Genomic DNA, 14,485 nt, shown 5'->3' with positions numbered 1-14,485 from the left:
CTAACACACTAATCTATCAAACATTTAATAATCATAATTTAAGAAAGAAATTCATCTGGTTTTAGACCTTTTTATCAGTGTAGTTTGTTTATTGTTGATCATTTCTGACAGAATAATAATCCTGTAAATGATAAATATCCCTGATGTTGTTTTTTCTCTACACATTATAACATTTAAACATTTTTATTTGAAGCTGCTTTTTTATTCCATTTAACATTTAATTGAACACATTTCATCCAGTGAACTTGTTTTTTTGCTGTCAGTGAGTTTTGTTCTGGAGGAAATAATAAAAACTTTTCATTTAATGTTTTATGAGTGTTTTCTGCTGATTCACCCTTTAAAGTCCTGATGACATCACACTGGTTTAAGACATGTAGAAAATAATTATTAACAACTTATTTTATTCACCGTTTATAAGGTAACTCATGACCGACACATTGATTTATCATTTTCAGTTTTTTTTCATTATTATTGGTCAATTTTAGTCAAATATATAAAAATGAAATAATAAATGTCTGAATAAAGTGTAAATGTATATAATCTATAAATGATGCAGAGGGAAACATGTTCTATGAAAGTTAACTTTTATTAATGGTTGATGGAAACTATCTGGGATCAAAAAGGATTATTTTTATTATTAGAAATAAATAAATCCTGACAAATAAGAGTTGAAAAAATACCAGTTTTATAAAAACAAACAGAATCTTTGTATCACAACAACATAAACAGAGAATCTGAATAAATAATAAATACAGTCAATAAATAGTGTTCATGTAATAAATATTAAATACAGTTTAAGAACAAGATTTTAAAACTTTTAAATATAAAATGTGCATAAATAACTGAGATTAAACTCTGAACCAACAAACGCTACTGGGAACCAGTTTAACTCTTTCACCTCCACCACTCTCACTGGTTTTCCTCTCTAGTCTCTAGTCAACATGTTTATTACTCCTGTTTCATTACTCCTCCTCCTCCTCCTCCTCCTCCTCCTCCTCCTCCTCCTCTCTCCTCCTCCTCCTGTCAGCGGTTGGATCAGTTGAGGAGCATGTGGAGGAACTTGGTGTGGAAGCGAGTGCTGGACTCCAGCAGGATACAAAGGTTCTGGAAGGTTTCACGGTCCTGGTTCCCTGAAGACAACAACAACAACAACAACACAGTGTTAACCCTTTAGAGTCTGTTAACCCTTTATAAACCACATACACAATGTTTACTGTAATGTTTGTTTCTATTGTTTCACTGTAACCGACTTTATTAACAAACTGAGCCCAAAAATACACTAAAATCATGAAATCTTAAATAAAAGCATATATAGGTTGCAAATATTGACCCAAAAGACACAAATTGACCAAAAATTAGTGTCTTTTTTAAGTTTCAGTCTGTAGTTTGGAGTGAAGTGGGCGACATCGCTCCACGTCTCCTCGTTGTTTTGTTACGGTGATTTGAAAACGTCACATGATCTGATCACGGATCGATCACAGAGAACAAAGGGTTCATTATGTTTTATACACTTTTAATTTGGATCAGTTTAATCAGTCTCATCTATTATTTTAAGTGTTCAACATGCTTATTTCTAGATTTAATAATCTTGTCAAGGTAAATTATCTGTCCATGCAACAGATCATTTCCCTCAGATTTACTGTTTTATCTGGTTTTAGACTCCTTTTTACAGCAGTATATTATATTTATCTGTATTATATTTATCTGTATTATATATATATATATGTATTATATTCATCTGTATTATATTTATATGTATTATATTTATATTATATTTATCCATCCATCCATTTTCTTCCGCTTATCCGGGGCCGGGTCGCGGGGGCAGCAGGCTAAGCAGGGCCTTCCAAGAGTCCCTCTCCCAGCCACAACGTCCAGCTCCTCCTGGACCCCGAGGCGTTCCCAGGCCAGGAGAGAGATATAATCCCTCCACCGTGTTCTGGGTCTTCCCCGGGGCCTCCTACCAGTTGGACCTGGAACTCCTCTAACAGGAGGCGCCCGGGAGGATCCTTACCAGATGCCAGAACCTCCTCAGCTGGCTCCTTTAGAGGAGAAGGAGCAGCGTCTCTACTCCGAGCTCCCTCCGGATGTCTGAGCTCCTCCCCCTATCTCTAAGGCTGAGCCCAGCCACCCTACGGAGGAAACTCATTTCAGCCGCTTGTATCCAAGATCTCGTTCTTTGGGTCACTACCCAAAGCTCATGACCATAGGTGAGGGTTGAACGTAGATGGAGCGGTAAATCGAGAGCTTTGCCTTCAGGCTCAGCTCCTTCTTCACCACGACGGTCCACTACAACGCCCGCATCACTGCTGACGCTGCACCAAACCACCTGTCCATCTCACGCTCCGTTCTACCCTCACTGCTGAACAAGACCCCCAGATACTGGAACTCCTTCTCTTGAGGCAGTACCTGTCTCCACCCAGAGGGGGCAGTACCTGTCTCCACCCAGAGGGGGCAGTACCTCTCTCCACCCAGAGGGGGCAGTACCTGTCTCCACCCAGAGGGGGCAGTACCTCTCTCCACCCAGAGGGGGCAGTACCTCTCTCCACCCAGAGGCGGCAGTACCTCTCTCCACCCAGAGGGGGCAGTACCTGTCTCCACCCAGAGGGGGCAGTACCTGTCTCCACCCAGAGGGGGCAGTACCTCTCTCCACCCAGAGGGGGCAGTACCTCTCTCCCCACCCAGAGGAGGCAGTACCTCTCTCCACCCAGAGGGGGCAGTACCTCTCTCCCCACCCAGAGGAGGCAGTACCTGTCCCCACCCAGAGGGGGCAGTACCTGTCTCCACCCAGAGGGGGCAGTACCTCTCTCCACCCAGAGGAGGCAGTACCTCTCTCCACCCAGAGGGGGCAGTACCTCTCTCCCCACCCAGAGGAGGCAGTACCTCTCTCCCCACCCAGAGGGGGCAGTACCTCTCTCCCCACCCAGAGGGGGCAGTACCTGTCTCCACCCAGAGGGGGCAGTACCTCTCTCCACCCAGAGGAGGCAGTACCTGTCTCCACCCAGAGGGGGCAGTACCTCTCTCCACCCAGAGGAGGCAGTACCTGTCTCCACCCAGAGGGGGCAGTACCTGTCTCCACCCAGAGGGGGCAGTATCTCTCTCCACCCAGAGGAGGCAGTACCTGTCTCCACCCAGAGGGGGCAGTACCTGTCTCCACCCAGAGGGGGCAGTATCTCTCTCCACCCAGAGGAGGCAGTACCTGTCTCCACCCAGAGGGGGCAGTACCTCTCTCCACCCAGAGGGGGCAGTATCTCTCTCCACCCAGAGGGGGCAGTCCACCGTTTTCCGGCAGAGAACCATGGCCTCAGACTTGGAGGTGCTAACTCTCATCCCAACCGCTTCGCGAAGCGGTATATTATATTTATCTGTATTATATTTATCTGTATTACATTAATATATATTATATTTCTGACCTCCGTCACAGAGCTGGAAGAACTCCTTGGTGACCTCTGAGAACATCTTCTCCAGCTGCTGGATGAACAGGAAGCGTTCAGAAACCGTGCTGAAGATCTGAACGATGCTCTGAACCATCTTCACCGCCCACGACATGTGGTAGCCGTCCTTCTCACACACCTGGACACACACACACACACACATAACAATATCTGGTTCACCTGAGGACCACAGACACACAACGCTCCGTCTGGTTCTGAGCCTAAACCTAGTGTTTCTCTAGCGATCAGTGGATGTATTGATTATGGTGACAGGACTCAGATCAATCAGAGACGATGCTGGTTCAATATGTCACTCTGACATCATTAAATCATGAAATCATGAAATCATTGAAGCCTCGACATCAACGAGATGAACCATCACCAGGATTCACCTCAACCTGACTGACTCAATCTGGTGATGATAGAATAACTGACCACTGCTCGTCCTCCTGCTCCTCCTCCCCCTGCTCCTCCTCTCCTCATGACTGAATGTGTTGATGATGATGAAGAGGAACTGACCAGGACGATGAAGACGATGAGTCTGGAGATCTCGGGGAGGCGTCCGTTAACAGCTTTACTGGCCAGAACAGAATAACAGAGACTGCTGCCACAGAGAACCAGCAACCGGGACACGTTCTCCACATGCCACGGGAGGGGCAGGACTGGGGGGGGGGGTGGAGGAGGAGGAGGAGGAGGAGAGGAGGAGAGGAGAGGAGGTGGGAGAGGTTACAGTTGATATGTAAACAGTTGATGTGAGATGAAAACATGTGAGAACCACTGAGGTCTGGTACATATGATTAATTATTATTATATTTATTTATTATGTGATTCATTATTATTGTTATTATTATTATTACATATGATTATTAACTATTATGATGTGTATTTATTACATATGAGCTCTTCAAAGATGGCCAGCAGTGAGTTGTTGTTGTGACCTTTGACCTCCTGCCTGGTGTAGAGGAGGAGGAGCGCCCGGGCCAGATCCCACAGAGCACTGTGAGCAACACCTCCACCTACCAGGTCCTGCCAGCCCACAGGAGCTACAGGAGGAGGAGACACTCAGTTAACAAGGAGGAGAAACTCAGTTAACAAGGAGAAACTCAGTTAACAAGGAGGAGAAACTCAGTTAACAGGGAGAAACTCAGTTAACAGGGAGGAGAAACTCAGTTAACAAGGAGGAGAAACTCAGTTAACAGGGAGGAGAAACTCTGTTAACAAGGAGGAGAAACTCAGTTAACAGGGAGGAGACACTCAGTTAACAAGGAGAAACTCAGTTAACAAGGAGGAGAAACTCAGTTAACAGGGAGGAGAAACTCAGTTAACAGGGAGGAGAAACTCAGTTAACAGGGAGGAGAAACTCAGTTAACAAGGAGGAGAAACTCAGTTAACAAGGAGGAGGAGAAACTCAGTTAACAAGGAGGAGAAACTCAGTTAACAGGGAGGAGAAACTCAGTTAACAAGGAGGAGAAACTCAGGAGTAGAGGAGTAGAGGAGGAGAGGAGGGGAGTAGGAGGAGGTAGAGGAGGAGATGGAGAGGAGGAGAGGAGAGGAGGAGGAGTAGGAGGAGGAGTGAGAGGAGTGAGAGGAGAGAGTGGAGTGAGGAGGAGGAGTGAGAGGAGTGAGAGGAGTAGAGGAGAGGAGAGGAGGGAGTAGAGGGAGGAGAGGAGTAGAGTGAGAGGAGAAGAGGAGTGAGAGAGAGAGTAGAGGAGTAGAGGAGTAGAGGAGTAGAGGAGTAGAGGAGTGAAAGAGTAGAGGAGGAGAGGAGGAAAGGAGTAGAGGAGGAGTCTCACCGTGGAGCCTCACCGGTCCGTAGAAGACGAAGAGGAGGTGCGCCTGGCTGACCAGGGGCCAGGGCTTGAGGAGGAGCAGGAGCCAGAACTGCGTCTCCTGCTGGCTGGACCACGGGTCCAACAGGACCTGACGGCAGAACAGACGCAGCTGCACCTGCTGGAACCACTGGACCCCTGGAACCAGAACCAGGACCAGGACCAGAACCAGTTAATGGACTACACATAGAGGAGGAGGAGCAGGAGGAGGAGGAGGAGGAGGAGCAGGAGCAGGAGGAGGAGGAGGAGGAGGAAGAGGAGCAGCAGGAGGAGGAGGAGGAAGAGGAGGAGGAGCAGCAGGAGGAGGAGGAGGAGCAGCAGGAGGAGGAGGAGGAAGAGGAGGAGGAGGAGGAGTCCTCAGTCCTCCTCATTAGTCTCTACAGGTGTTTCTCACCTGGTTTCCCAGAGATGACGGTCTCCATCTTGTTCAGCAGGTTTGTGATGTCACACAGGAAGTTGAAGACTCGCTGACACTCGAGTTCATCCCAGCCAGCGATCAGCGTCTGGACATATTAATATATTATTATTATTATTATTATTATTATTATTATTATTATTATTATTATTATTATATATATGAAACCTCCCAAACTAAATGTTCTCATCAGACCCTGAAAAGAGCCAACAATGTTTTTAAGAAGCCAAAGATTTATAAGTCTTGCATATTAATATTTCCAACCATAAGCTGAATAATCCAGTATATATATATATATATATATATATATATATATATATATATATGTATATATAATAATCCAGTGTGTGAAACATCATTTATTGTTTTATTAGTTATTTATCAGAGTGTTAGTGACCTGCAGGAAGACTCCGTAGCAGGAGAACCCGCTGCAGTCCAGATGGAAACACTGCTCCAACAGGAAGCAGGGCACCTGCACACAGTTACACTATTATCAGATTATATTAATATTATACTGTTTCAGGTACAACACGTTAATGTAGACGAGCTTAGAGCAGGTAACATAACGAGACTATAAACATTAATCTTCCTCATGACTGAGAGTCTTTTATTATGATCAGACCTTCCTCATCCTCTCCCTCCTTCTTACCTGTGAGAACTTGCTAAAGATAAACTTTAACCTTTCCTTTGTTGGTAGTAACAGCGTGCATCTCTTGAACAACAAACCTGAGACATTAAAAACAACAACAACACACGTTTAGATCAACCAATCACACATTCCTTCACCTATTACACTGTTTTATATCCCCAGTACTGTGAGGAGATCAGGAGTTAATGTTAATACTGGGAGAGTCTCAGTGATATTCCTGTTAGTTTAAAAGATAAACACAGTATTTTATATTCCCAGTACTGTGGTGATGATGAGTCGTGATGTCACGTTTCCACCATTAATCACCGTATCAACTCTATGGAGTTTGGGGCTATATCGTCCTTTTTTAATCCTTTCCTCCTGCCTGTATTCACCACTTTAAACATGTTTAAATGCCACGTTGGTATATTTTTTCACCTATATGACCCAATCATTTTTTTTTTCATCCTGACTTACTGGATCAACAGTTTGAACCCAAAAGAAACAAAGAAAAACCAACATAAATGTGATTTTGAATCTTTTTTTTTTAACTTTCTAAACACTATCATGCTCAATAAAGAATGTTAAATGTGTCAAATGTTCCAAAGGAGTCAAATCTACCATATCAGAGGGTTCCATCCAGTTCTATCATTTGATACTAAATCTATTTGAGCTTGTCTCCAGTTTTACTTGGTATATCATCATCAAACTGAAACTGGCCTCATGGAGTTTACAGCCAGAACTTTAGAGGTAAATGTACAGTAGGGCTCCAAGCTGCTTTGTTTTATACTCTGATGGAGGCAACAAGGCTTCTGGAGACTCTAGAGGGTTAAACGTTATGATTAAACGTCCTGAATAAAGCTGTTGGTCGTCAGTTCAATTCCCCCGGAACGAAGACAAAGTGACACAACAACCACGTCACCACTCCTGTTGCTCTGTTTCAGGGCGGTGCAGCAGACGGAGGAATAATGGAGATAATATTGTGATTATTTCTGACAGTAATGGAACAAGACGAGCTGTAACCATGACATCACTCATCATGAGTTAATGTTAATAATGGGAGGGTCTCAGGTTTATTCCTGTTGTTAGTTAAATAAATAAAACACAGCGTTTATATCCCCAGTACACTGTGGTGGTCATCAGTTAGTTAATGTTAATGCTGGAGAGTCTCAGGTATAGTCCTGTTGTTACACAATGTTTGACTTATGCTTTTTATTATTTTATCTCTTTTTTTTATCCTGCTGTATCTTATTTTATCCTATTTATATTTTTATTTCTATTTCCCTGTTTTATTGACTGTTTTTACTGTTTTCAATTGTGTCTTGCTGTTTTTAATGTGTATGTAGAGCACTTTAAATTACCTTGTGTTGAATTGTGATATACAAATGAACTTGCCTTGCCTTGTTACTTAAACAGATAAAGTGTTTCTTAGAGCTGTAGACTCTGATCTGGTCCTTATTATAAAGTGTTTATTAGATCTGGTCCTACCCAGGTCCCTGTAGTGCCCCATGATGGAGCTGTAACCATGACTCCCTCATCATGAGTTCATGTTAATAATGGGAGGGTCTCAGTGATATTCCTGTTGTTAATTAACAGATAAAGAGTTTATTAGATCTGGTCCTACCCAGGTCCCTGTAGTGCCCCATGATGGAGCTGTGGTCCCGGCAGGTGGAGTCGTGGAAGGTCTGCAGGACGGTTCTGCTCCTCCAGCTCAGCGTGGAGACGTAGTCAACAACCTTCTGGCTGATTTCTTTAGACGCCATGCTGAACACGCTCACCTCCACCACTGGAACACACATTTACATCTGGAGTTAGCTCTCACACACACACAGGTTTATTATTTATTATTTATTTATCACCATGTTAATTATACACACATGATAGTTCTTTCTGTATGAATCTATACAGTTAATAATAATTACAGAATCCATGTAACTTGACTGGTTACTGGTTTCTGTTACTGGTTTTCTGTCAATATGTCCATGACGTGGTTATGACTGAAATTTACATTTTATATGTTTAAAATATATTCTTGTTTTCAAATAGAAGGACTGAAGAGGAATTATTCTCTACTTGTCCAAAGTTTAATGAAACTGTTGTTAAACTGTTTGGTACTTTGTTTGACACACGGTTGTTTTACTCAACTACTCTACTCATATTATTCTCATATTGATAAATATCAATATTTTGAACTGTGCAACTGCAGGAGGACTGCTCCAAACTAAATGTCGTTGTCTTGTACAATGACAATAAAGTTCTATTCTATTCTAAGTACAATACTGTGTATTAGTACTTTTACTGTAGTGGAGTCATTTCACAGTGTGTATTAGTACTTTTACTGTAGTGGAGTCATTTCACAGTGTGTATTAGTACTTTTACTGAGGTAAATAAAGGATCTGAATATAGTTAAGTATAATTACAGTACATTTCAGCTTTTTCTGTAGGTTACTTGTGCCAATATTTATACAGTCTATCTTCCCAAAAAGGTTTTTTTCTCAAATATCAAATACTAATGTATCAGTAACAGATTTCACCTGCAACACAAATTCAGAATCTACTTTATTAGCGCCATAGAAATAGAGTAGGAGTAGAATGTTTATATTTATATTGACACGGATATTTACATGTTAAACATCTCTCTATAAACTTTAAAACTATAAATCACAGTGAAATGATTTGACTTACTGCCTCCCTAGTTACTTTAAATGTGCAGTAATCTAACAGCCTGGTATTAGTACTTTTACTTCAGTAAAGGATCTGAGTACTGGTTTAGGGTCTAACGGTTCCTCCTACCGGTCAGTTGGTCCAGGACCAGGTCGAACACCTCCGCCGGGAGTCTGCTGAAGAGGCTGGAGGAGGAGGAGGAGGAGGAGGAGGAGGAGCAGGAGGAGGAGGAGCAGGAGGAGGAGGAGGAGCAGGAGGAGACCTGGCTGCGGGTCATGATGGTCCTGGTCGGCCGGGAACGAGTCCTCCTGTGGAACTTCTGAGTGATGGTGAACTTCCCAACGTGACTAGAGGATCTCCTCTCCATGTTGGAGGATCTCCTCTCCATGTTGGAGGATCTCCTCTCCATGTTGGAGGATCTCCTCTCCATGTTGGAGGATCTCCTCTCCATGTTGGAGGATCTCCTCTCCATGTTGGAGGATCTCCTCTTCATGGCTCACTGCTGATTCACTGGATCTGACGGGAAAGTAAGAGAACAGCTCTTATTTTTTCTTCTTCTTTTTCTTTATTTATATCAAACAGCAATACAATGCACAGTTACAAAGAAGAAGAAATGAGTTACAGAAAAATAAACAATGCAAAACATTTAATAGAAGTAAATAAAAGACACAAAATGACCAAAAAAAGACACAAAATGACCAAAAAAGACACAAAATGACCAAAAAAAGACACAAAATGACCAAAAAAAAGACAAAATGACCAAAAAAGACACAAAATGACAAAAAAAAGACACAAAATGACCAAAAAAGACACAAAATGACAAAAAAAAGACACAAAATGACCAAAAAAGACACAAAATGACCAAAAAAAGACACAAAATGACCAAAAAAGACACAAAATGACCAAAAAAAGACACAAAATGACCAAAAAAAAGACACAAAATGACCAAAAAAGACACAAAATGACAAAAAAAAGACACAAAATGACCAAAAAAGACACAAAATGACCAAAAAAGACACAAAATGACCAAAAAAAGACACAAAATGACCAAAAAAAAGACACAAAATGACCAAAAAAGACACAAAATGACAAAAAAAGACACAAAATGACCAAAAAAGACACAAAATGACATAAAAAGACACAAAATGACCAAAAAAAGACACAAAATGACCAAAAAAGACACAAAATGACCAAAAAAGACACAAAATGACAAAAAAAAGACACAAAATCACCAAAAAAAGACACAAAATGACCAAAAAAGACACAAAATGACCAAAAAAGACACAAAATGACAAAAAAAAGACACAAAATGACCAAAAAAGACACAAAATGACCAAAAAAAGACACAAAATGACCAAAAAAAGACACAAAATGACCAAAAAAAGACACAAAATGACCAAAAAAGACACAAAATGACAAAAAAAGACACAAAATGACAAAAAAAGACACAAAATGACCAAAAAAAGACACAAAATGACCAAAAAAGACACAAAATGACAAAAAAAGACACAAAATGACCAAAAAAGACACAAAATGACAAAAAAAGACACAAAATGACCAAAAAAAAGACACAAAATGACCAAAAAAGACACAAAATGACCAAAAAAGACACAAAATGACCAAAAAAGACACAAAATGACAAAAAAAAGACACAAAATGACCAAAAAAGACACAAAATGACCAAAAAAGACACAAAATGACCAAAAAAGACACAGGTTATAATAATAACCCTCCAGAGTTTCTCTGTGAATTCACAAGATAAATAAAATAAATGTGAGATAAAAACACATTCCACCTCAATATCAACTTTAAACTAGTGTAACAGAACATTAGTGGGGTATAAAGTCTCTGTAGCCGTTTAAATGGCACCTCTTTAGTTTTATTAGTTAGATAAACTGATTCCAGTCTATGTCTGGGAGCTAATGAAGCTAATTAGCAGCTAACGCTATGCTAACTCACGAGCTTCTGACAAACTAAATGAATATAGTGCTAGTTAGCAGTTAGCTCCCATTAACCTTTAGGTTAAAGCTTATACTGACATGACGTCATATAATTAACAGGAACAGCAGCGAACAGGTGTCTTACCTGTTCACCTGTTGAGAGAGTGGAGCTAGCTGGGAGCTAATGAGCTAACTGAGCTAACCGGGAGCTATAATCAGACTGTATGAAATATGACGTAGCCTCCGTGACGTCACCCACAGGGTTCTGGAGCGGGCAGACGAAGCTTTGTGGGCGTTCCCAACACCGTCGCTGACTCCGCCCACCTTCCCCCGGATAATCCAAATATGGGCAGAGCTGCAGCTGAGGCGGCCGAACGACGCCCACTTAGCTCGAAGCTACCGAGCTAGCGGAGGCTACTGAGGCTAACAGGCTAACAGGCTAACAGGCTAACAGGCTAACAGGCTAGGCTACAGTTTCTTGTTCATTTTAATGTCTGGTACAACTAAAGGTTTGTTTGTTTGTTTGTTTGTTTGGACAAATATAATGATAACAACAAAAATATCTGATAAGAGTTTAATGTAAGAGCTGATATCTAGACATTTAACATGTTTTATTCATAATAACCAAAATCATTAACAATAAAACCATGTAAATTCTCTAGATATCAGCTCTTACATTAAACTCTTTGTTGTTATTACCAGACATTAAAATGAACAGTAAAACAAGGCTGGTCTCATCATTTTTTCCATGACTGTATATGTTTATTAAATATGGGTCTAATCTGCTAAATGAGGCAGAAAACACCCCAGTTAGAGTGGAAACCAGTAAGGACACACACCGGGAAGAGAAATGACGTCAGCAGGTGATTGTTGGTATATTTACATTTATTTATTGTATCGCTCCTCAGTACATTACTACTATCAGCTGTTTATTGGTCAATAATCAGAAAACAACAAACATTCTGTCATGAACGGACCAACATCCCAGGCCCCGCCCACCTCCTAACAACCCGTTGTCATGGGAACGGCAATGACTGACAGGCTCCTCAGCCCCTCAGTGTATGTCGCGTTCATGAACATCAGGGAAATCACAGAACTATGAACGGTTGCGTGTCCAACCAATCACAGAGCAGCTTTCCTGACCGATACATCACATCACCTCACATTCAGATGTTTTTATGAATAAATAAACATCTGAATCTGAATCACATCCACTAAAACATGTCATTAATTAAGATTAAATGCATGATGTTCACAGAAGTTTCACTGTGGTTTATTTTTTTAATTTAACGCCTTTAGATATAGACTGTACAGTAAAATATTACATTATATTAAAATTAATTTAAATTAAACTGTGTTTCCAGACGCTAATTCCACTTCAGGTTCATTCTAGACATCTTCTCACAAACTGACACGACTTTCACTGTAAATAAATGGACCTGCACTGATATAACACTTCTAGTCACTCAGAGCTCTTTAAACTACACACTGACTCATTCACCTGTTCACTCACACATTCATCCTGGTGGCAGAGGCTGAACGCTGCCACCAGCAGGAATTCATTCTCACACAATGAACTCAGCATCGAACAATCTGGGTTCAGTATCTGAAGGACACTGTGACATGAAGCTGCCATGGTCGGGGATCGAACCACCAACCCTCCGATCAGTAGGCAACCACTCTACCAACCAAGCATATAAAATAATGCACTTGGATATTTACTGTACAATCAATTTTAATGTAATATTTTACTGTACAGTCTATATTAAAAACGTCCACCTCTGACTGTAATACAGTGATAATGCTGCTCTAAATATCTACTGATGTATTGTTAGAAAGAGAGAACAGAGAGACATTAAATAAATCAATCAATAGATAAATAAATCAATAGATAAATGTTGAAGGAGTCCTGGACAGCGTCCTGGCGGAGCTTCTTCCAGTCCAACACTCCAACAGCTGATAATCACAGATTATTCTCCTCACTAAGACTATTAAGTGTTCCACATTCAGGTGGCGACTCCCTCAGGCAGACCTGGACAGGATCAGGTCCCTCTGCACGGACTAGAGACCAGAGACCAGAGACTAGAGACCAGAGACTAGAGACCAGAGACCAGAGACTAGAGACCAGAGACCAGAGACTACAGGAGGACCAGGACCTGTAGACCTGCAGGATGTCCCGGTAGGATCCAGTACAGACGGAGAGAGAGAAGGAGGAGCAGGAGGAGCAGAAGGAGCAGAGAGGAGATTAAAGTTGTGATTGAAAGACTTCAGCTGCTGAACAGTACGTACCACACACACACTCACACACACACACACACACAGACACACACACACACACACAGACACACACACACACACACACACTCACACACACAGTTCACAGTAACAGTAACTGGTGGTTAGTAGAGCTGAAGACAAGAAGTAAATAAATAAATCATTAAATAAATAATTTAAAGACAATAAGTCCAGATTCTCTGATTTCAGCTTCTTCAATGTGAATATTTCTGGTCTTTTTCTGGTAATTTTTGGTCATTTTTACATATTTTTTTGTGTCTTTTTCTGGTCATTTTTGGTAATTTTTACATATTTTTTGTGTCTTTTTCTGGTCATTTTGTGTAAGTTTTGGTAATTTTTACGTGTTTTTTTTGTGTCTTTTTGTGTCTTTTTCTGGTCATTAAGTGTCTTTTTTTGGTAATATATAAAGTATATTTTTTTGTCTTTTTCTGGTCATTAAGTGTATTTTTTTGATAATTTTTACGTATTTTTTTGTCTTTTTCTGGTCATTAAGTGTCTTTTTTGTGTCATTTACATATTTTTTTCAGTCACAAAATCACCAAAAGAGCCACAAAATGGAAAAAAAACTCTAACACTTCTAAATCATTTCATCACTGCTGGCAGCTTTAATTTATCTGGTTTTAAGAGTTAATTTCTTATTTTAAGTGTTCAACATGCTTATTTCTAGATTTAATAATTTTAATTTAATAAATCTTGTCAAGGTAAATTATCTGTCCATGCAGCAAGATCATTTCCCTCAGATTTACTGTTTGATCTGGTTTTAGACCTTTAGATTTACTGTTTGATCTGGTTTTAGACCTTTAGATTTACTGTTTGATCTGGTTTTAGACCTTTAGATTTACTGTTTGATCTGGTTTTAGACCTTTAGATTTACTGTTTGATCTGGTTTTAGACCTTTAGATTTACTGTTTGATCTGGTTTTAGACCTTTAGATTTACTGTTTTATCTGGTTTTTGACCAAACATTTTTTTTTTACAGTGTGTTTTTATTTCTCCGTTATCCGTTGAACAGATGTGGAGCAGCAGAGAGCTGAATGATTGAGACAGAAACCGTCCAACCAGAGAACAATATCTCTTCTGTCTGTCTCTGCTGGTGACTCTGCCTGCTCCGGGTCCTCCAGTCCACCGGTCCACCAGTCCTCGGGTCCTCGGGTCCACGAGTCCTCGGGTCCTCGGGTCCTGGGTCCATCTACCCGGAGCTACAGGATCATATCACCTCTGACAGGATGCTGGAGATGACAGGATACTGAGGATGAAGATGATGAGGATGATCTTGAGTGT

General features: G+C 41.0%; 1 protein-coding gene across 2 annotated transcripts; it reads right to left on the bottom strand.

The window, feature by feature from the left end:
- Nucleotides 1-1,008: 1,008 nt before the first annotated feature.
- LOC131978773 (F-box only protein 47-like) lies at nt 1,009-11,122 on the bottom strand. Of its 2 annotated transcripts, XM_059342528.1 has the most exons (11): nt 11,056-11,122; nt 9,100-9,486; nt 7,931-8,092; nt 6,328-6,404; nt 6,076-6,150; nt 5,658-5,766; nt 5,228-5,401; nt 4,328-4,477; nt 3,954-4,096; nt 3,414-3,573; nt 1,009-1,130 (listed from the first exon to the last, which is right to left on the bottom strand). In XM_059342528.1, the coding sequence occupies exons 2-11, from the start codon at nt 9,461-9,463 to the stop codon at nt 1,036-1,038; spliced, it is 1,509 nt and encodes a 502-aa protein (XP_059198511.1). In that variant the 5' UTR covers nt 9,464-9,486; nt 11,056-11,122; the 3' UTR covers nt 1,009-1,035. The 2 variants fall into 2 exon arrangements, with proteins under 2 accessions (XP_059198511.1, XP_059198512.1); XM_059342529.1 differs by lacking the exon at nt 11,056-11,122 and having other exon boundaries at nt 9,100-9,502.
- Nucleotides 11,123-14,485: the final 3,363 nt, after the last annotated feature.

This window comes from Centropristis striata, chromosome 10, assembly GCF_030273125.1.
Source record: "Centropristis striata isolate RG_2023a ecotype Rhode Island chromosome 10, C.striata_1.0, whole genome shotgun sequence".
NCBI lineage: Eukaryota > Metazoa > Chordata > Actinopteri > Perciformes > Serranidae > Centropristis > Centropristis striata.
This window is presented reverse-complemented; position numbering and strand designations above follow the sequence as displayed.